Below are 24,173 nucleotides of genomic sequence, written 5' to 3' on the forward strand. Positions count from 1 at the left end.
GTAGAAAGACCAATAACAGAGCTGGAGAAGAATTAGTGGGGAGGGGACAATGAAGAGAAGTGGGTTAATGGGTACAAATATAACAGTTATAGAGGAGGAATAAATTCAATGTTTGATAGTACAGTAAGGTAACTATAGTTAATATAGATGTATTGTACTCAGGTGATGGCCTCCCTACATGCCTTGACTTGATCATTATGCATTATATCCACATAACAAAGTTTCACATTTATCTCATACATTTGTACAAATAAAAGAAAGTCTGTCTTAAAAAAATCATATGCAAAAAAAAATACCTCAGACAATTAAATTAACTAAAAATTTTCTAGTTTATAGCTGATCATTCCTGCTTGTTGTCAGAATAAGCCAATTCTTTGGAGTTTTTAAACTCAGGGACTTAATATGTAAATTACAGTATTTCATGAAATAGAGACATGAAAACTAGTAGTGGAGGCAAATAGCAACAATAAGTTTCCAGATTCTAATTTTAAGCTAATTATGTTAAGTTGGATGGCTAATCTAAGAAAAGTAGCTCTCCCCAATTACGTAATTAAATATAAAGAACAATATATTTTTATTTTAAAAAGTATGTTTTAAAAATTATTATTAATACAAGGCTAATGTGAAATATAGCTATAATAAGAATATGCAATAAATACCTTCTCACAAATAGACCTTGTAAAAAGACTGGATGCAATGACCTATTGTTTATCCCTATACAGAAACCAGTCTTGATTAGAAAAGATGTTTAATAAGTCTTGAAATAGGGCAGATGAATCTTTTCATTGTTCTTTTTAAAAATTATTTTAGCAATTCTAGTTCCTTTGTGTTTCCATATAAAGTTTAGAATAATCTTGTCTGTATCTACAAACAATCTTGCTATAATTTTGACAGGAATTGTGTTAAATCTATAGATCAGTATGAAGAACTGAACATAGTATATCTCCATTTATTTATACATTCTATCATTTCTTTTATCAACAATTTATAGCATATACATTTTCAGCATACAAATTTTACTTGTTAAGTTAGACTTACACCTATGTATTTCATTTCTTTTAGCAATTGCAAATTTTTGCACCCATATGTTCACTACTAGAATACTGCAATACAATTGATCTATGCATGTTAATTATGTATTCTGCCACCTGGCTTTCTAGCTCCTCAGCTTTCAGATGGCCTATTGTGGGAGCTTGTGATTGTGTGAGTTTAATGTTCCTTAACAAATCTCCACCATATATATATATGTATGTATACATATACACACACACACACACACACACACACATACACACACACACGTCCTATTTGTTCCGTCCTTCTAGAGAACACTGAATAATACAAGGCATTACTAGGTTGTATTTTCTTAGGAAATTTTACACTTATATTCCTGAGGAATTTAGATCTCTAGTGTTTTTTTGTTTGTTGGTTTGTTTGTTTTGGCATTATCTAAGTCTGGTTTTGATATCAGAGAAATACTAGTTTCACAAAATGAAGTAGAAAGTCATTCTAGCTTTCTTATTTTTTACTAGAATGGACTGTAAAGAACAGCATTAATTCCTGTTGAAACATTTTATAGAATTCTCCAGTGAAACCATCTATACCTGGTGATTTATCTTTTAATAAGTTTTAAATTAAAAATTTAATTTCCTTTAGAGTTATCAGGCCATTAAAATAATCTATTTAATAATGAGTAATTTGTAGTAATATGTTTCCAAATAATTGATCCAATTCATTTGTATTTTTGAATATGTGTGTGTAAAGTTTTTTATAGGATCCTCTAATTCTTTTGATATTCAGAGCAGTGAAATTTGCTGGTTCTCATTCTAAATATTGGTAACTTGTGTATTCTCCCTCTCTTCTGTTGTTTGCCAAATTTAATAGAATTTTGTGACTTTTATAATCTTTTGAAGAATCAAGTTTTTTCTTTTCTGATTTTCTGTATTTTCAGCTTCACCAGTTTCTTCTCTTATTAATCTTACCTTCCTTCTGTTTACTTTGAGTTTCACTTTGTTATTTTCAACTTTGTATGTATTTTATATGGGAGCATAGATTATTCATTTGAGACTTTCTTGTTCTCTAATGTATTAAATTAGTTGTTGCAAATTTCCTTCTTAGCACTACTTTAGTTACATCACACAAATGTTGATATGCTCTACTTCATTTTTATTCAACTCCCTAAATTAAAAATTCATTTATGAATTGCTATTTAATGTATGGAATGTTTATAAACATGATGTTTCATTCCCTAGCCTTTAAAGATTTTGTGGCTTTCTGTTACTGATCTTTAGATTGATTTTCTTGTAGTTAGAGAAACATTAAATAATTTTAATTCTTTTAAATTTTCAAGATTTATTTTGAAGTCCAGGGTGTGACTTAATTTGGTACATGTTTCTCAAGCGCTTGAAAATAATGAATATTCTGTTGTTGCTGGGTAAAGTTCTCTGTAACTGCTCATTAGACTCCAGTGGTTGATGATGTTGTTATTCTATATCCTTGATGACTTTCTAGTTATTCTATAAATTTTGGGGAAAGTGCCAGTAAACTTTCTGACTATATTGTGTATTTGTCTATTTAGACTTTTAGTTCTGCTTTTTTTTTTCTCATTCTGCAGCTCTAATTTTTGCTAATAGTCAGGATTACCATATCTTCTTGGGAGCTATTCCCTTTTATCACTATATTACTCTGGTAATTTTCTTTGCACTGTCAATCTACTTTATCTGAGGTAAACATACATATACTGCTGTTGTTGAATAATGCTTGCATAAAAAAATCTTTTCATTCTTTCATTTTCAGCCTGCCTATATTATCTACACATAGTGTTTGCAGTAAAGTTCTAGCAGACAATATGTATCTGGATTCTGTTTTGTAACCCACCCTAACAACATATTTTAATTGGTGTAGTTAGGGCATTTACATTTAAAGTGATGTTTGATATGTTAGGGCTTAAGTACATTATCTAATCTTCTTTTCTGTTACTTATCTTTTTCCTTTCTCTGTTTCCTTTTCATTGCATTTCTATGGCTTTTAAAATGAGAACATTTTAATTTCTCTATAGTGTTTTTAAGTGTATCTTATTATATAACATGTCAGTGGTTCTTGTAGGATTTACATTTTACCTATATAACTTATCATAGTTACCTAGTGCTATTATTTTTCCAGTCCATGTGAGGTGTAGAAACCTCACCTCCCTTTACATCCTCTTAACTTTCCTAGTTTAATATAATTGCCTTATATATTTCATATGACTATATACATATATAGTCATATTTAAAATTACATCAGAAAGTATTTTTTTCTTTTACCATCAAACGTAATTCCGAAAAACTAAGGATTTACTCATGTTTGCTAATTTTGTTCTTTTTTCCTTCCTTATGCTCCAAGTCCCCTTTTTGTATTCTTTCCATTTAGAGAACTTCCTTTAGTCATTCATTTAGGATGTCTAGTAGTGGTAAACTATCTTAATTTTCATTTATCTAGTAATTTTTAAATATTTTTTTCAAATTTCTGAATAATATTTTTATGGATATAGGATTGCTTGAAAGGTTTCTTTTTTTCCCAATACTCAAAAAGTATTATGCTACTTCCTTCTTGCCTTCATGGTTTCTGATGAGAAATACACTGCCATTCACATTCTCTGCTATAGGTAAGGACTTGCTTATCTGTTGTTGCTTTCAAGATTTTTCTTTTGTCTTTAATTTTCACAAGTTTGAATATGATGTGTCTTGATGTGAAGTTATTTGGATTAGTACTGTTCAGAAATCACTCAACGTTTTCAATCTGTAGGTTGTTGTCATTTGCCAAGTGGGGAAAGTTTTCAACTAATATTCTTTGAGTGTTTTTTAAGGGTGCTTATTTCTCTTTTTCTAGCACTCAGATGACACACATATGTTACACATTTTTTATGGCCCCACAGTCAATGAGGCTCTGTTTTGGCTTCATTTTTGTTTATCGAGTTTACAATCTTTGTGTTGTTCAGATCGGGCATTTTCTATTTGTCAGTCATCCAGGTCACTGATTCTTTTCCTCTATTCTCTCTATTCTGCTGTTGAGCCCATACATTGAGTTTTTTATGTGGTTATTTCATTTTTCAGTATTCTGTTTCATGTGTGTTTGTAACTGCTCATTTTATTATGTTACATGATGACTTTTCTAAAATCTTTGTCCTGTAATTCTAATATCTCTGACATCTATGTGTTGGTACTTACTGGCTGTTATTTCTTTTTTAGTTTAAGAAACCTGTTTCTTAGTATGAAGAGTGATTTTAATTTTATGAAATACTGGATATCATTTAAATTTTCTGCTTTATGTGGCTTCATCTGATGCAATTCCAGTAGGAGAATGAGGGTGGAAATGCACTATCTCTTTATTGCCTGGTAATTATAGAGATTCAGCCTTCTAATTTGGCACAGTTGAATGTTCTGACTCCTCATATGGGCCTCACTGCCACCATGGAAGAAGGAGGACTATAAATACAACATGATATTGTTAATAAAGTAGTGAATTCCAGTCATGTGCCATACTAAGGTGTCATCTTTCAAATTCTCAACAATTTCAAAGAAATACTAAAAAGATAAAATACAATTAACAGATAGAGTAAAGCCCTCAATAGGAGCAGATGAACTCTAGAGGAGGCCACAGTTATGGGAGTAATATAACAAGATGAGATAACTGTAGCAATGGGAATTAAGAGTCTTAGATTTTAGTCCTGATTCTACTTACTTCTTAGTTTTGTAACTTTGGGAAACTCACTTCGACATCTCTGGTCTTGGTTTTTTAAAATAGGAGGAGAGTTGTATAAGATAGGCTATAACTTATTTCTCATTTTAGCACTCCATGATAAACTATTTAAAATGATAATTACGTGAGATGGCATATCAAAAATTCTACATACATATAACATCAGTTTTGTTAAATATAGTCATCATTATAATTAGCACTAATAAAAGTTCATAGTGAAGATAATGCAGGTATAATAAAACTCTGAGGAAATAAGTCCCTTTTCAGCTCATAAAGTTGATATTAACTTATAGTTGGAGAGAATCTGGCAACTTTTGAGTCAAGACTTCCTCTACCTGCAGCAGAATCACTTGGTATACTTGATAAATGTAGATTTCCTGAGTTCCAGCCCCAATTGATAAGAACTTTTAAAAGGCACCCCTTATGATTTTTATGCACATTAATTATTGTGAATCTGTGCTTAGGCTTCAAGAAATTATTTTCAATCTTTAAGAGAAAATAGAGCTGATATGCTATATCCAAAGAGAACAATAAGCCAAAGAAATTAAAATTCTGATAATCAATTACAGGCAGCTATGAGGAGGAAGAAAGAGGGTCTATGCTTTTAATCTGGCAAGCTTATATTTTAAATATTCATTTAGCAAATTTGGATAGGGGTCAAAGAACATAAAACAAGTGGCACAAATCTCTAAGAAGGCTAATATTTATAATGAACTCTGACTCTGAAACATTTCAAAGGACCTCAAGGAAATGTATTTCTATGGGTAAAGCAGGAAAGAAGAATAACTGAGTTTACTGCTTGGTGTAGGTGGTAAAAGATTATTATAAGTTATGTATAGAAGATATTCAACAAATATCAACTTTAATCTTCTCAATCATAGAGAAAAGAATCTACAAGCCATCATGGTTAAAATCACTTGAAATATGTAAATATTATTTATTAATTCAACAGAAGTTCATATAAAATAAAATTCAAAACCAATTTGAACTATATAAAATGTCTAATTGTGCACAACATATTGTCATATACTGGTAAGTATCTTTTTCTGATGAAATGTTCCATAATGTTCACCAAATTCACAAAGGGTATTTTATGATGTCTAGTAGTTTAGCACAGTAGCTTTCCTTTCTAGAGAACTACATTTTAAAAAATAAAAATAATAACTTGCTCTATTTTTGGTAAGTTTTCAACATGATCGTTTTCTTAAGGAATGTTTCATTGAGCACTTGTATGTAGGAGTCACATGAACAATAAAAAGGTATTTTATCTTAAGATGCTCAATATTAAAACTAGGTAAATAAATGACATAAGAGTGATAACAATATTAGCTATCTGCTATTTTTGACAGCAGAAAAATTAGCAAATAGATAATTGTTTTATTTCCTATCTAAACCAATAACATTGTTGAGGTTACATAGTTTTTCTTCATTGCAGCCATCAATGGGTTTTCCTTAAGATTACAGATGATTAAAGAACTGCTGCCATAGAGTTTTATACACACAATTCCATTAACTTTCATTATATTAAGATTTTTTATAATGAACATAAGAAACTAAATTTTCAATGTACTGGAAATCTTTTTAAGGAGCCATATAGACTGTATTTCCTAGATTAAGAATATTTATTTTTATAAAATCCATCAGATTCTGCAGGTGTAGGGGAAACACACTTTTGCTCACCATTATTCTTTGTATTATGTGCATAATACTAATTCATATTTGAGATTAAAATTATAAAATAGATTAAATTATTATAAAATAGAATAAATGCATAACAGAAGCTGGCATGACAGTCTAATAAAAGAAATGTACATGTAAGTTTATGCTCATGAACATGAGAACTTAATTAAGGATGAAATCCTGAAGCATATTCTCATGATGAAATAAATCTATTAGTACAGCTAAGTATTTGCAGACCTTATTCATTTTCAAATACTTTACTAATTCCAAAAATAAGACAATTGCACCCTTGTAAAGCAGAACAGACCATCCTTAAACATCTGGCATACTTACACACTTTTCACTGTCAAATACATAGCACAAATGTTTATTTGACTCAGAATCTTTGCATATGAAAGTGAATATCCTCTTATCAGTTTTATCGTCTGCACAAAAAGATATTCTATGAAGCTGGCAATTGTGTTGAACTTCCTGTGAACACAGATGGAAATAAACATAGCTGATGAGATTCTTTTTTTTCCATTTTCTGAAATACTCATTTGTGTTAATAACAAATGACTTTAGAAGTAGAACAATTATCTGTCAATCTTTAATTTTATAATTATGTACAGCCCAAACTAAAACAAAGGCATAATGGATACAGATAGACCTCCTACTTCAGGATTAAACTAAGATATGCATTTCAATACTGCTTAGAAAAATAAAACATAGTACAAGTTGATCAAAGGTTCATGGCCTATCTGAGCTACAATGGCTCCTGAGAAATCATATACCTAAACTTTGCCTGTTAACAGAAGAGAACAATGAGTCCCAGAAAGAACAAGATACCTCCACAGTTTTACAGAATTACCAGAACTCTTTTAAACCAGAGCAATTCTCACTTTTATCTCACTGCTATTTACTAGCATTATAATTTAGAACACAGCTTTATCTGCATACAATTTCATGTGAAACACACTATCTTTCATCCTTAATAATCTTATTAAATTTTGTTTTATATAATTTTATGATTACTCATACATTCTTGAACCTCTTATGTCTAGGAAGCTTATCCTTAGAATTTCTGTGGTATTTTTCATGAAGCAGTACATGAATCGTATACACATCCAGTCTCCAAATCACTGAGTCAAATCTTCTCATCAGAAGACAAATACTGCAACCAGACAGATACAGTTGCAGCATATATTTACACACCCACACATAGACAGACACCCACATTAAATTATATAACTTACAAAATAACAGGTGTATACATCATTAAAATAAAAATATTTATATAAAATAAATGTGTTTCTAAAATTACTATTATTTAGTCAAAAGATGGAGCATTTGACAATCTTTATATTCATTTAGATCATAAATATTAATTATTCATTCTTCACAATCTTCTGAAACATGTTGGAGGTAGAAAAGAAATTCAATGTTTTTGATTATGACAAGTAGAAAAATCAATGATTCCCTTTTATATTGCAGTCATAAACATATTTTCCTAAGACATATTATAACACTGTATCATTCAGAAACTCAGTTCACCAACATAATATTGAGTGGGTGTTTTGAAAGATTGGAAATGGAAGCAACTATAGCTTCATCCAAGGAAGGCTGGCTGAATATCCCCCAGAAACCTTTATTTCAGGTTATAACTAGAAGTTTCTCAAAGGTGGCTTCAGACAACTTGTAGCACAAATGCCTGGGGGGCTTTCTATAAAAATTTTCACTGTTTTTTTTTATCTCAGTTGAATCAAAATCTCAAAGTTTTTGATCAAGATAAGAATCACTGGTATCATGAAGACACTTAACCTTCTCAGTTCAGAGTGTGATGTGTCAGCTTGCTGAGATTTGTTCTATTACCTTGATTTACATAACTGCTCAGCAGACCGAAAATAAATACATGAAATACAATATACAAAAAATATGATAAGAAAACTGTCTATAGCAATGCATTATTTCCCTGTATACAAACTAAATGGTAAGCCATAACATAGTTGCTTGGTAGTTTTGAAAATTAAAATGAGGCAGTATATTGTGTGATTGTAATGCTTGTTATTATTACTAGATAGCCTAATTCAACTGTTTAAAAGCAGGGGAACCAATTCTAAGAAGAGGTGCTTGATTTACTTAGCTTTTGATGGGGGCATCTTTCCTTTCTTATGTGGAGAGCATCAAAGGACAATCACCATATTTGTTTGAGACTATCTTCTTTCTATATTTTGCCTATTAGAACAGCTTCCTTTCTTGCTGACCTTTTTTTAAAAAATGACAATAGAGTCAATTAAATAACAGCCCTCTGCTACACTATACCTCTGAAATACTGATAGGAGGTCTACACCAGCTTATTAATTGTAAAACCATGTTTATGATAAAGAGAAAATATTATTACTATACACTATAGGAAAAATTCATTTTTCCACAGATCGGAGAAATTATGAGTAACATGCAAAACACAACATTCACTTAGCTGGTACTGAAATCTACATAGTCTCTCATTTACTTATCCAACCAGAATAATCAAAGATAGTGTTTGGTTACGATCAGTGATGAATCATCCAAAGCTTTGTTTGGATTAGCAAAGGTATCTTCCTAAAACAGTCTTGGGAGCTGAAACCTGTAATTTTATTATTTTTATCAGTCTTTTTATTATTATTGTGACAAATCATTATGAATTTGAAATGTAGCAATACTTTTTGGTGAAGATAAAGAGACCCAGGAACATAATAATCATAATAAAAAACACATAGGCTTTAATATTAATGATATTTTATTGGAGTTGGAACAAAAATATCAGTAGATTATTTTATCCCCAATTGATCTATCTACACCACCTGTTTCTAGCACACTATAATCTTCATTTGGAGAACAAGTGAGAAAAGCAGAAAGGGAAAGGACACAGAAAGAAAGATACAGGAGCCAATTGTTATTGAGATTGCATTTATTTCATTTTCATTTTTCACTTTCAATCATCCAAGTAAAAAAGAAAAATAAAGATTCTATTCTGTATAAAGACAGTCTATGTTAGTTAATAATACATTTAAAAATCCTGTCTTAGACATGTATGTTTAACTATAAATAAATTTATTTTAGAAGTATCACATTTAATTGTTTTTTTCTAAATATCAACATATATCTAAAATGAAATATGGATTTGTTTCTGTTTCACTTATGTATGTGTCCTTGAAGAGTAGCTCCTAAATGCATGTCTGTGAATGTCTATGACTAGGTTGTATCCAAGAACTGAGGACTGTCTCTTTTTCTCTCTTTATCACTAAACACAGACACACACACACACACACACACACACACACACAGAGAGAGAGAGAGAGAGAGAGAGAGAGAGAGATTGTCATTCTTAGAAATGTCTTGGGGACACTGGTGCTCAGCAGAGCTTATAAATCCCTTTTTTAGATTTCCTACATTTTTAATGCATTCAAGAAATGGTACTTTATATATATGGGTACATAGTCATATACTCTATATTATATGTAACATAAGGTAAATAGTTTTTCTATAGTAATATACAATATAATTGAATATATAAAACATCTCAAGGATTTTAAAACTCCAAGATTACTCTCCAGGTTTGGTAGGAATTAAAATACAGATGCTTCTTTTCCATTAAGAATTTTAAAAACTCACTTCTGGGAAGAGAATTCAAGCTCTTAAAAATTAGCTATTAGTGCTAAATGCATACCTCAGAAATTTAGAAAGATCATCAGTTAATCAATCTAATATCACACCTAGAGGAATTAGAAGAACAAAAATCAATTAACTCCAAAGCTAGCAGAATAAATAACTAAAATCTGAGTGGAACTGAACGAAACCGAGATTAAAAAAATAATCCATAAAAACAATAAACAAACCCAAAAGTTGGTTATTTGAAAAGATCGACAAGATCACTAGACCACTAGCTACATAAAAACAAAGACAAAAAGGGAGAAGAGCTAAATAAGTACAATGAGAAACAACAAAGGGGCCATGCATGGTGGCTCATGTCTGTAATCCCAACACTTTGGGAGGCTGAGGCAGGCAGTTCAGCCAAGGTCAGGAGTTCAAGACCAGCCTAGCAAACATGATAAAACCCTGCCTCTACTAAAAATAACAAAAATTAGCTGAGCATGATGGTGTGTGCCTGTAATCCTATCTACTCAAGAGGCTGAGGCAGGAGAATCGCTTGAACTTGGGAGGAAGAAGCTGCGGTGAGCCGAGATCTTGCCATTGCACTCCAGCCTGGGCACTGTAGTGAGACTCTATCTCAAAACAAAACATAACAACAACAACAACAAAGGTGATGTTACAGCTGATCCCACAGAAATACAAAAAAATCCTCAGAGACGATTACAAACACTTTGAAGCTCACAAACTAGAAAATCTAGAGGAAATTGATAAATTCCTAGAAACACATAACCTTCCAACATTTAATCAGCAAGAAATTGAAATCCTGAACAGAACAATATCAAATTCTGAAATCGAATCAGTAGTAACAAATTTACCAACCAAACCAAGCCCCAGAGCAGATGGACTCAGAGCCAAATTCTACTAGACCAGCAAAGAAGAGTTGGTACCAATTCTACTGAAACTATTCCCAAAAAACTGAGGCAGAGGAACTTCTCTCTAACTCATTCAATGAAACCAGCATAATTCTGATACCAAAAACATGGGAAAGACACAGTGAAAAAAGAAAACTATAGGCCAACGTACATAGATGCAAAAATTCTCAGCAGTATACTTGCAAGCTGAATTCCACAATACATTTAAAAATTAATTAACCACAATCAAGAAGCCTTCATTCCTGGAATGCGAGGTTGGTTCAACATATGCAAATCAATAAATACAATTCAGCATAAAAACAGAATTAAGAACAAAAACCATATGATCATATCAACAGAAGTGGATAAAGCCTTCAAAAAAAAATCAGCATTCCTTCATGATAAAATCCCTGTACAAACTAGCCATTAAAGGAACATACTTAAAAATAGTAACAATCACCTATGACAAACACACAGCCAACATCACACTGAACCAGCAAAAGCTGGAACATTCCCCTTGAAAACTGAAACCAGACAAGGATGCTCATTCTCACCACTCCTATTCCACATAGTACTCAAAGTCCTAGCCAGAGAAATTAGGCAATAAGAAAAAAGAGAAGACTTCAAAATAGTAAAATAAGAAGTCAAGTCATTTCTCTTAACTGATCATATGACTTTATATTTAGAAGATCCTAAAGATTCCACCAAGAGGCTCCTGCAACTGATAGTAAACTGCAGTAAAATTTCAAGATATAAAATCAATATACAAAAATCAGTAGCATTTCTGTATACCAATAACATTAAAGCTAAGAGACAAATCAAGACTGCAACCTCATTTACAATAGTCAACAAAAAAATAAAATACCTAGCAATACATCTAACCAAGGAAGTGAAAGATTTCTACAAGAAGAACTGCAAAACACTGCCGAAAAAAATCAAAGATGACAGAAACAAATGGAAAAATATTCCATGCTCACGAATTGGAAGAATTAATACTGTTACAATGACCATATTGCCCAAACAATCTACAGATTCAGTGCTATTTCTGTCAAATGATTAATGTCATTTTTCAGGGAATTAGAATTTTTAAAAATTCTAAACTGCATATGAAACCAAAAAAGAGGATGCATAGCCAGGACAGTTTTAACCAAAAAGAGCAAAACTGGAGGCATCACAATACCTGACTTCAGACTGTACTATAAGGCTATATAGTAACTCAAACAGCATGGTACTGATACAAAAACAGACACATAGACCAATGGCAAAGAATAGAGAATTCAGAAAGAAAGCCACACATCTACAGTCATCTGATCTTTGACAAGGTCAACAAAAATAAACCATGGGGAGAAGACTCCCTAATTCAACAAATGGTGCTGGGATAGCTAGCTAGCTATATGCAGAAGAATGAAACTGGACCCCTACCTTTTACCATGTATAGAAATTAACTCAAGATGGATTAAATAATGTAGTACCTCAAACTATAAAAATCCTAGAAGAAAAGAATGTAAATGCCCTTCTTGACATCAGCTTTGCAAGGAATTTTTGTCTAAGTTCCCAAAAGCAATTGTAACAAAAACAAAAGTAGACAAGCAGAACCTAATTAAAGAGCTTCTGCACAGCAAAAAAAAAAAAAAAAAAAAAAAAAAAAAAAAAAAAAAATTATCAAACAGAGTAAACAGACACCTTAACTGAATGAGAGAAAATATTTGCAAGCTATGTATCCAACAAATGTCTCATACCCTAATCTATAAGAAACTTAAACAATTAAACAAGCAAAAAACAAATAACCCTATTAAAAAGAGGGCAAAAGAACAGACCCTTCTCTAGAGAAGACAAACAGGCAACAAACATGAAAAAATGCTCTGCATCACTTATCATCAAAGAAATTCATATCAAAACCACAATGAGATACAATCTCACACCAATCAGAATAGCTATTATTAAAAAGTCAAAAACAACATGCTGGTGAGGGTATGATAAAAAGGGAATGCTTAGACACTATTGGTGGGAATACAATTTAGTTCAGCCGCTGTGGAGAGAAGTTTGGAGATTTCCCAAGGAACTTAATACAGTTACCGTTTTCCAGCAAACTTGTTGCTGGGTATACATACTTGACCTATATCCAAAAAAAGACACATCTTTCTACCAAAAAGACACATACACTCACATATTCATTGCAGTACTATTCATAATGGCAAAGACATAGAATCAACCAAGGTGCCCATCAACAGTAGACTGGACAAAGAAAATGTGGTACATATATATCACAGAATACTATGCATCCACAAGAACAAAATCATGTCCTTTGCAGCAAATGGATACTGCTAGAGGCCATTATCCTAAATGAATTAATGCAGAAACAGAAAAACAAATACTGCATGTTCTCACTTAAAATGAAAAACATTGGGTACTTGTGGACATAATAATGGCAATAATAGACACTGGAAATTTATAGAGGGATGACAAAGAGGGTGTTAAGGGTTGAAAAACTAACTATTGGGTACTGTGCTCACTGTCTGGGTGATGGAATCATTCAGATCCCAAACCTCAGCATGATGCAATATACCCAGGTAACAAATCTGCACATGTAACTCTTAAATCTAAAATGAAAACTGAAATTACTAAAAAACAAACAAAAAGAGCAGAAATAACAGAAACAATAGAAATTAATCTTTAATATTAACTAGTAATTTACTATTATTAATTTAAATATTAAATAATAATATTAAATAGTTTGTTACCAATTTAATGTTAATTAACATCAATTAATTATTAAATATTAAAGTCTTGATAGGAAATTGAGATTTGTGGACAGGAAAGAAAAGCATTGACTTTATTAATTTTGATAATCCAATATAGGATAATGAAGTCTACTGGCTAATCTTGTTGATTTTAAGCCCACCTCACTGATATTTTGTAAAGGAGGCTTAGGTTGGGTGAAGCATGTAGATTTGATATTAAAAGCTTAAGAAACAGAATCATATAATTGATAGGTTGTCATCTGACAAACTTATTGGTAGAAACCTGAAAATATGATTTTCCAACAATAAAAATAGTAGGTGAGAATTGTCTACTTTCTTACTACCTTTTTTTTTTTTTTTTTTTTTTTTGTCACCAAACAGACTGTTTTAAACTTATTTTAGATTCAGGGAGTGCATACTAAGGTTTGTTACTAGGTTATACTGCATGATGCTGAGGTTTTGGATACATATAATCCCATCACTGAGGTACTAAGCATAGTATGTAATAGTTTGTTTTTAAACCCATGTCCCCTCCCTTCCCTTCTTCTCCTTCTGGTAGCCCTCATAATTCACTGTTGCATTATTATGTTGATGAGTACCCAATATAAGTACCCACTTAAAACCAAGAACATATGGTATACGGTTTTCTGTTTCTGCATTAATTCATTTAGGATAACGGCCTCCCGATGCATCCATGTTGCTGCAAAAGGACTTGATTTCATTCTTCTCTATGACTGCACAGTGTTCCAATGACGTATGTGTACCACATTTTCTTTAACCAATCCACCATTGAGAGGTATCTAGGTTGATTCCATATTTTTGCTATTTTGAAAAGTGCTGCAAAGAAAAAGAGTGTACGCCTTTTTGATGTAAATATTTGTTTTTCTTTTGGATATATACCAAGAACATACACCCAGTAATAAGGTTACTGGAAAATGGGAACTGTTTTAAGTTATTTGAGTAATCAACTGCTCACCACAGTGGTTGAACTAATTTACAACCCCCTCAACAGTGTATATTCATTCCCTTTTCTTCACAACTTCACCAGCATCTGTTATTTTTTTAACTTTTGAATAACAGTTACTCTGTATGGTGATGATTGTATCTCATTGTGGTTTTGATTTTAATTTCTTTGATTAGTGGTATGGAACATTTTTTTGTTTGTTTGTTTGTTTGATGGCTGCTTGTTTTTCTTTTGAGAAGGATCTGTTCCTGTTTTCTGCCCACATTTTAATAGGGTTATTATCATTTCTTGCTTGTTCAATTGCTTAAGTCCCTTATAACTTCTGGATATTAGATGTTTGTTAAATGTATAGTTCGCAAATATTTTATCCCATTCTGTATGGTGTCTGTTTATTCTGCTGATAGTTTCTTTTGCTGTGCAGAAGCTCCCACTTGTCAACTTTTGTTTTTGTTGCAATTGCCTTTGAAGACTAAGTCATTCTTTCCCAAGGCCAATGTCCAGAATGGTGTTTCCTAGGTTTTCTTCCAGGATTCTTATACTTTAAGGTTTTATGTTTAAATATTTAATCCATCTTGAGTTAATTTTTGTATACGGTGCAAGGTAAGATCCAGTTTCAATCTCCTGCATGTGGCTAGCCAGCTATCCCAGCACCAATTATTGAATAATCATTTCCCCATTTGTTGTTTTTGTTGACTTTGTCAAAAATCAGACAGCTGTAGGTGTGCAGTTTTAATCCCACAGGCTTCTCTATTCTGCACTATTGCTGTACCACAGATCTTTTCTAAGCCCAGCTTAATTTTTGACTCTATTCACTTTGGTTTTTCCTCACTCTACAGTATCATATGCTATGCAAAAAAAAAAAAAAAAAAAAAAAAAGAAGTTTCGTATTTCTGTCTTTATATTTACAAATATTTAAAGTTATTGAAAAAAAAAATATCCTTAGTCCGGGTAAATAACCAGTGATCAGGAGAGCAGGTATAAGAAGTAACCTAACAAACCATAAGTTATTGGTCAATTGGAATTCATAAAGGGAGGTTTCTTCAAGTGGTCAGGGAGCCAAGGAAGAAAAAGCAAATGGATATGATATCCTAACTTGTTGATTAAGTCTTTAAAAGAGCTATTCACCTATCTTTCTTTTCTTTCTTTTTTTTTTTTTTTTTTTTTTTGAGACAGAGTCTCACACCATCGCCCAGACTGGAGTGCAGTGGCTTGATCTCGGCTCACTACAACCTCTGCTTCCTGGGTTCAAGTGATTATCCTGCCTCAGTCTCCCCAGTAGCTGGGATTACAGGTGTCTGCTACCATGCCCAGCTACTTTTGTTGTTATTGTTGTTGTTGTTTTGTATTTTTAGTAGACACAGGGTTTCACCATGTTGGTCAGGCTGGTTTTGAACACTCCGACCTTGTGATTCACCAGCATTGGCCTCCCAAAGTGCTGGGATTACAGGTGTAAGCCACCACACCCAGCCAATTCACATATCTTTCATTGGAATAAATAGTTACATTTAAAAGATCAGATGAAATCACACAGGAAATAATAGAAAAAGTTGCAATGCATACCCATATAGGCTTCACCTAGCCAACTGGTAACAAGGTGCCACATTTGCATTACATGATCCATTGTTGTCTCTCTTTACATACACATATACCCTATAAACATAGGTGGTAGCCATCTTGTAGTGGTAGTTAGTGGTAGTTATCTTGTAGTGTTTTAATCAATTCGCATTTTATGCATTTCTAATGACATGTCATTATTAACTTACGAATTCTAAACCCAAAGAAGTTTTCTCTACATATTCCATTTAATCGTGTTTGTATTTTGTAAATATTAAAACATAATTATCAACTAATGAAAAACTTGAAGCATTCCATATGTTCAGTAACAAAAGAATGATTTAGTAAATTATGATACATGAATGTGGTGAAATTTTTAGAGTTTAGACTACACCATAGGTAGACTCAAATAAAAAATAAGAAGAACATATGAGAATGGCACATAAAGTATATTATCAGCTTTACAAATTTCAATGTGTGCTGTTACAAGCCTCAAACCATCAGATAAGAAATTGAAAATAAGGACAATTAATTACACATACACACACAAACATGTACACACACTGCAAAACAGCTACCTAATTTATATGGTTTAGAAAAAAACTTTCAACATAAGCATGGCCCTACAAATATGCTATCCTTGCTGCACATTTGCCACTATGTATCTTTTAATTTTTGAAAGAAGATAGAGGAATAGGATTATTTTTCTTTTTTATGACATGTAAGACCACATTTGGTTGCTACAGTTTGATTGCATTGTCGTTCTGTAATTTATTGCTTCCTTGGGCTCTTGTTCTTTTTGTAACTGCTAACTGCCTAATGAATTTGTCTCATTCATACCTTGCTTTCAGTTGCCTTGTTTCCTAGCAAACTGCGTATATCCCATTTTTGCTTGAATCAACTCTCTACTATCTTTTCACCATTTGATTCTTCTGTTTTAGCACCTCAGCAGTAGTTATTTTAGTTGTAACTAAATTTCTTTGTTATTGAATATTGATGGTGAATAATAGAGAAGTTTAGACAGGATAATTGTGAGAAGACTTAAATTCCTGTCTTGAACAGTTTGAAGGAAAGCCATTGTTTTTTCATATGGAAAGCTGAAGGTATGCCATTGATCTGAATTAATTTGTCAATATGTATGCTAGTGTTAGAAGAATGCTTTGACAATACGTATTTATAAAATAGTTAAATATTAATTTTTCCAAATGGACTAATATAGTCTTATCAAAATTACTAAATAATAATGCTGAGGCATTGTGAATAAAGTACTGTTTTTGTTTACTAGGCCTGACATAACAAAATACTACAGACTGGGTGGCTTATCCAACAGGAATTTCTTTTCTCATAGTTCTGCAGGTTAGTAGCCCAAGATCAAGATGTTGGTAGGTTTGGTTTCTCTGGAACCTTTCACTTTGGCTTGCAGATTGCTGCCTTCACTCTGTGTCTTCATGTGGGCCTTACTCTGTGTGTACGTATCCCTGGTGTCTCTTCCTCTTTTTGTAAGGATACCAGTCATACTGGATGAGGGCCCCACCCTTAAGGTTTCATTTAACCTGAGTTACTTCTTTGAAGGACTTTTCTTCAAATGTAGTCACATTAAGGGTTAGGACATCAACATAGGACTTTCGGAAGGAAACACTTTACTTCAAAACAAGTACATGTTAATTAATTTGAATCCAGAACAGATTATATTTTTAAATATTTTATTTGCTTTGAAGGGTCTGAGGCCCTTAAACACAAGAAACTTAAGTTTACACTGGGTTATGGGCTGAATTGTATTCCCCAAAATTCACATATTGAAGCTCTAATCCCCAGCACTTCAGAATGAGACTGTAGTTGGAGTGCTAAATTAAGTAAGATTGAGGCCATTCACCTGGGTTGTCTCTGTACTTTGAGTTCCTAAATAACAAACAGCAACCTGACTAGTATGTAAATAAGCTGAACACTAATTTAGAAGTATAATTCACAGCTAAGTTGCAGCCAATTACAGGCAGCCAGCTCATCATACCATGGCCATAGAAGGTAGATGCCTTGCTGTAGCCAATCCGGTGAGTCATCACTTTGATTTCTGAGTTCATCCTGTAAAAAGCTCCATGTTACTGCTGCTGGGCAAAGCTTTCTGAACAACTTCTCGTTTCGAGTGCTGCCTCATTCGTGAATCATTATCTCTTCAAATAAAGTCTGCTAAATTTAACTAGTCTAGTTTTTCTCTGAACAGGAGAAAAGGCCCTTAAAAAGGTAATTAAGTTAAAATGGGGCTGTGAGTATGATTCCTATCCAATTTGATGGGTGTCCTTACTGGACATACAAAGAGACACCAGATAAATGCGTGCACAGTTTGATGACCCTATGAACAGGCAGCAAGAGGGCAGCCCTCTGCAAGCCAGGGAGAAAGGCCACAGAGGAAACCAACCCTGCTGGCATCTCGATCTTAGAACTCCAGCCTCCACAACTAGGAGAAAATAATTTCTGCTGTTTAAGCTACCCAGTTCGTGGTATTTTGCTATAGCCACCCTAGAAAACTAATACACACTGATTACATCTACAGGAATAAAAGTCAATGCAGAATCTTTTAATAAGCAACACACAGCTTTTATCTTCTTTCATACTCAGTGAACCACACTGTATGCATTTCTTTCACATCTCCTGAAAAAAAATTCCCAAATACAAGTCCAAACACTGTTAAATATACTTAGCATAAATTATTAATATTATATCCCAAACAAGCTGAAGAACAGATCACTTAAAATGAAATTCCAAAAGTTGTTTGCACTTCTAAAAATCCTATAGTTTCATATTGTCCTTAACTCAGAACTAAACAGTTCAGGGTTGCAAAAAATTTTAAATATTTGTGAAAATAGAAATATAACTGCAATTAATTAAAGATTAGAATGTCTCTAGCATTCAAAAATAAGCCTTACCTTTGTTTTGGGTTCTAGAATTTTTACTCCATAAATTGATATTTGCAACTCCACTTTAGGAATTTTCTGGCCTTCGGATTTCTTGATATGTCTTGCAAACTGCAAATGAAAAATTATTCACAAAACTACAATTCTATTTCTATAAATAATGAACACAAATAAATATACATTTGGAGTTCATATTCAATTTCAGACTTTAAGTGAATGTTTGCCAATCATTAAGCATTCTATAAAGATAGTCTCAAAATATTTAAAAATCATAGCAATCAGCTATTATAATTCACACTGATTTTTAGCAAGTTTTTAAAATTATGGTTTTTAATGCACTTCTTTCATGGTATTTACAAAAATGTATTCATACCAGACAATTGAGAAAACTCAAAATACTTTGAGGGAAGATATGCAGAGATCAGTTTGTTTTTCTGTGAATCTTTTGTTTTTATTATCTTCAGAGAATTTGCAGTTCATCAGCTATTAAATAAGCCCTCTTTGCCATTTCTAGATATTTACCTAGTTTGAAACAAGATTCTATCCAACCACATCAATAAACAAAAAGAAGTTGATTACCATATCCAAACTGAAGTGAAAAATTGAAGTAATTATCGCAGCTAAAAGACTCAGGTATAGAACTAGACTCAGTCTAGAACTATAAATATTGTGAATATCTTGAAAGCACAACTTTTTTCAAAACTTTTGTAGCAGAATATATCGTACTTTCTCACTGAGTTAGCAGGTGTATGTAAATGCTTGTTCAGTTCCGTTATAAAATCAAAAAGAAAATCAGAATACTCATGTGCTTAGCAGATGGAATGTCTGTTTCTCTCCTAGCGTTCCTTAACTTAGTGGGGGGAAATTTCAGGAGCCCCGTTAAACTCGAATGTTAAACAATTAATACTATTTTTAAAAACTTTAATTTTAAAATACAGGCACAAACACAACATATATATATATATATATATATATATATTCTATTTAGCATACATATATCCCATGCAATATTTGGAACATATTTATACTAAAAAATATTTGTATGAAATTCAACGGTTACTGGGCATCTTGACTTTATTTGGCAATTTTACTCTCTCCCTACATTCCTTCTCTCCTCTGCGACCATCCCAACCATCCAACTTTTTAAGAAATGGAAAGAAAACTAACAGAAGAAAGAATTTCTCGCCCCTCTTCTAGGGCTTCAAAAAGTTATTTCCTAGTGTACCTTTTTTCCTCTAAGGATACAGATCATCCTAACTTGACTCAAAATTGATGACATGTAATGCAAGACAGCATGTCAGTCCTCTTGTATGTCATAGTTACTTGCACTGTGTATTTCACTGTAATTTAGGGCAGATGTGAATACACGTGGTATAGCTCCATCCTGGAGCACAGAGTGATTAAAAGTCTGTTTCTCTTTTCATGGCTTTGCACGGCCACAGAGAATACTATAATAAATACATACATGAATGCCTTTAAGTGTCTGCCTTCCTATCCCAAGGGGTACCATTTGTTTTATTCCATTTTGGGTGGTATAAATTTTCAGGTTGCTGTCTGTCTTGCTCTGTGAAGTTAGATTGCTATTTTTGGTGTACAGCAGTCTTATTGCTACACATGATACAACTAACTTGTGCCAGATAATTTTCTTTTTTGTCTTTAAGAAATTGCCAGTTAATTTTCTTTTTTATCTTTAAGAAATGTATTCTGCCTGAGTGTAGATCTTTAAAAATTATCTCAGCTCTCTTCCAAAGAATGTGAATCAATTTTATTTTTCCTTCATAATTTCTTTAAATTAGCATAGTTAAGCAATTTGAAGGTTTTCAGATAGGAAGGCTTACAAAATAAGTCAGCTGCTCTCCACCTACGCGAATGCATCTGGATAAAGCAACTCCCACGGTCGGCTGCAGAGGTACTCTCAGCTTGTTTCCTAGGTACTGCTGTTTTCCAGAAACAGACTAAGCATGGCTTCCGAAGCTCCTTCCACATCCAGACTCAACTATATTCCTGTGATCTCTGACAAGAACTGTGCAACCTTTTCAATTTCCCCCGCTAAAATGTCTACCACAAAACAACCACTATTATTAAACTTATCTATTGAGAATGGAAGTAAAAATGGAAGAACTAAAGAAGGAAGGAAGTACGGGGTGAAGTAGAAAAAGAGGTAAGAAGGGAGTGAGGAGGAAGAAAAGGAGAGGGGAAAGAAGAAGAGAATGAGAGAAAGAAAAATAAAAATAAGCACAGTATTTCTTATCTAGGTTTTCTGAAACTTTTCTGTCTGCTTCATAACAGGATGAAGTAATTGTGCTCAAAATACCTTCAGATTCATGCAATCGCATCTTCTTATTTCAAAGATGGGAAATGTAAGTCCCAGATAAGCTATGTACCTTGGTCATAAAATGGGTTTGTAGAAATTAGTCCTATTAACTAGATTTGCAAATATTCACTAAATAATCTTTTTCTTTTATACAACGTATTTTCTGCATTTAGAACAGAAAATTCCCAGTTCTACTTTCATGCATATCAAGGTTCATGCTGGCTATTGGCCTTGATTTTTGAACATACATTACACAACTCTCAGGTCTAAGATTATATTCATTCAATCTGTATTTTGCTCAGCTTAATATTCTCCTTCCTGCCTTTTTTTCTAAAACTTAAGCTAACTGTAACCTATAGTTTGGGTGCTCCCCTCTAAGTGCCATTTCCTACTTATAGACCTCTTGCTTTCCTAATATTTCTAATTAATCTTACGAAGATATGCTGATCAATCTTCATAAGATTATATTCTATTTTCTCCCTATTTGCTATTTTAACAGTAATGCTTGAAAAGAGTCTTTTTCACAAATTTCTTTCAATGTCCGCTTCAGTGAATTTACTTCTTGGTAGAGCTAGATGGATAAAGTGATCTGCCATTAAGACTTGAATATAATAATCCAATAAAAATTATTCAAAGGTAGTGATGCATAAGCATTTTGGAGAATGACTGGATACAACAAACAAATAAAATCAAGCCTTTTTCATCATAAAATGATGGGGAAGGATGGAGTAATACTTGAAATACATAAAGCATTTCATTAAATATATACCACTGATAAATGGAACTGTTAAGGAAAATTTAAAGGGAGCACAACTGGGCTTCAATATTATCATCATACAATTTCTATCCATTTCTCAGAGGACTTTTTAAAAAATGAAATGAAATACATTGAGTCCCCAACATTTGTATTAGTTGTATTAATAAAAATATATAAATCACTATTAAAAATAAAATTAATTCAAATAACAATACTATTCAATACATAGACATTGAAAGGGTTTAAAATTACTGTATTTTAGAAAACTTGGTATTTTCTTAAATCTCAGGCTAAAACATGATTAAGAAATAGAAACTGTTGAACATGATTATGAAGTAAAAGAACATGCTATGATAAATATAGTATCTGAGTATCTGAACCCTAAAAGATCAGTACTTATAAAAACTGCTGTATTTATTTAAAAATTTATAAACTGTAAATTCTCTATAAAATGACTGAGATAGAACATAAAATATCAAAGTTTTAAATTTTTTTGAAAATTTAAGCAGGCATCATTAAACACAGAAACATAAAAAACCTATTATTAAAAATTCTTTAATTTTTCCATTAGCTTTTATTCTTAAATTTTAAATTCATTTTTAATGTCAGAAGCTATTACATTAGCTGAAAAAGGAGTAAATATAAATACAATGTTACCTTATATGGTAAATAAAATCACATACTGAATTATATAGATTTTTTTTAAAAAGCAGTCAGAGTTCATATGTTTAAGAAACATAAGCAGGAAATTAAAATGAAGATGTGTGCTATGATAAATGAACAAGATTCTTATTTTTCTTTTTTTAGTAGAGCCACACCACCACCTACTGGCCATTTCTGCATAACACCAAAATTTAGAAAGAGCCAGGCCTGACACATAAAAAATATTCTTGGTATACTTTGAATTGTAGCTTCTGACCCTTGGCACAAAGAAATTAAAAAAAAAATAGATTAAAAAGCATTGTTTTATTTATTTTAATTAGTGTATATATCATTACCCTTAGGTATACTTTCCTGATATAGAAAATATTTTCAATCAGCACAGGAAAGATTGCTTATTAAATATACACCTATTTTGGAAGACATTTGAGAAACGATAGCTACTATAAACTCAGTGTGCATTTTTAAACTATACTACATAATTTTTTATCTTATTGTAAGTCACATTCTTTTATTAACAGAGTACATTTCTAAACATGAAACTCGATAGAAATACATATAAAATCCTGCAAAAACATATGTAAACTAGACCTAGTTTAGAAAGCATTTGATTTCAAATTTATCTTTACATTTGATCTATTCATTATTCGATGGAATCTTTTTGGTTTTTGATTTGGGTTGACTGAATAAAGAACCTCTAGGCATAAAGAAATACTATGTGTAAATAGCATTGTTCTTTCATAAAACATTCTGATTGTAGTGACGTTGGATTCATGCCCAGAATTTGCAACATTTTGAAAGCATTTAAAAAGAATCCTATTCTAATATTGTCCATAAACTTCGAGTCCTTTTAAATCCTCTTTTAGAATGATTAAAAACGTTGACCAATAAAGGCAAATCTTAATTATTACCTAATGAATGGTGAAAATAAATAGTTGGCCAATCCACTTTTTTCCCAAATGCAGTGATATTATCTTGGGAGTTTAGTATATTTACTTAAAAGGATTAGTAAAATATTCTCATATAAAATAAGATGAATAAAGTATTATTAACCTTTATTTTTTTACCCAGAATAGAAGCCACACCAATTCAATTATTTCTCAATTTAAACACAGAGTAGATTCCACCAGATATGACATTCTCAAAGCAAAGTAAAAGCATTTAATGTCTCTGGCTTGCCTGGCAGAATCAGAGGTCTAACCCTCCTTTAGAATAACTGGATGGTTCCTAAACCAAATAAAGTTAGAGAAGGGTTGTTTCCCCAAAAATGTGAGAGCAACTATAGAGAATAACATTAATTGTGTAAAAGAAATAAGTAGTGGTATGTATAT

At 32.1% G+C, this 24,173-nt stretch overlaps 1 protein-coding gene across 13 annotated transcripts in view; it reads right to left on the reverse strand.

Annotated features, from left to right (window-relative positions):
- GULP1 (GULP PTB domain containing engulfment adaptor 1) overlaps positions 1-24,173 on the reverse strand; it is a 286,180-nt gene that overhangs the window by 35,249 nt on the left and 226,758 nt on the right. For all 13 annotated transcript variants that reach the window (XM_003940837.4, XM_010351580.3, XM_074399371.1 and 10 more), the window contains 2 exons: positions 19,124-19,222; positions 6,754-6,891 (listed from right to left, as the gene is read on the reverse strand). In XM_003940837.4, coding sequence (XP_003940886.1) covers positions 6,754-6,891; positions 19,124-19,222 — 237 coding nt within the window. The remainder of the gene's footprint in view (positions 1-6,753; positions 6,892-19,123; positions 19,223-24,173) is intronic.

This window comes from Saimiri boliviensis, chromosome 5 (genome assembly GCF_048565385.1).
Source record: "Saimiri boliviensis isolate mSaiBol1 chromosome 5, mSaiBol1.pri, whole genome shotgun sequence".
Classification (NCBI taxonomy): domain Eukaryota; kingdom Metazoa; phylum Chordata; class Mammalia; order Primates; family Cebidae; genus Saimiri; species Saimiri boliviensis.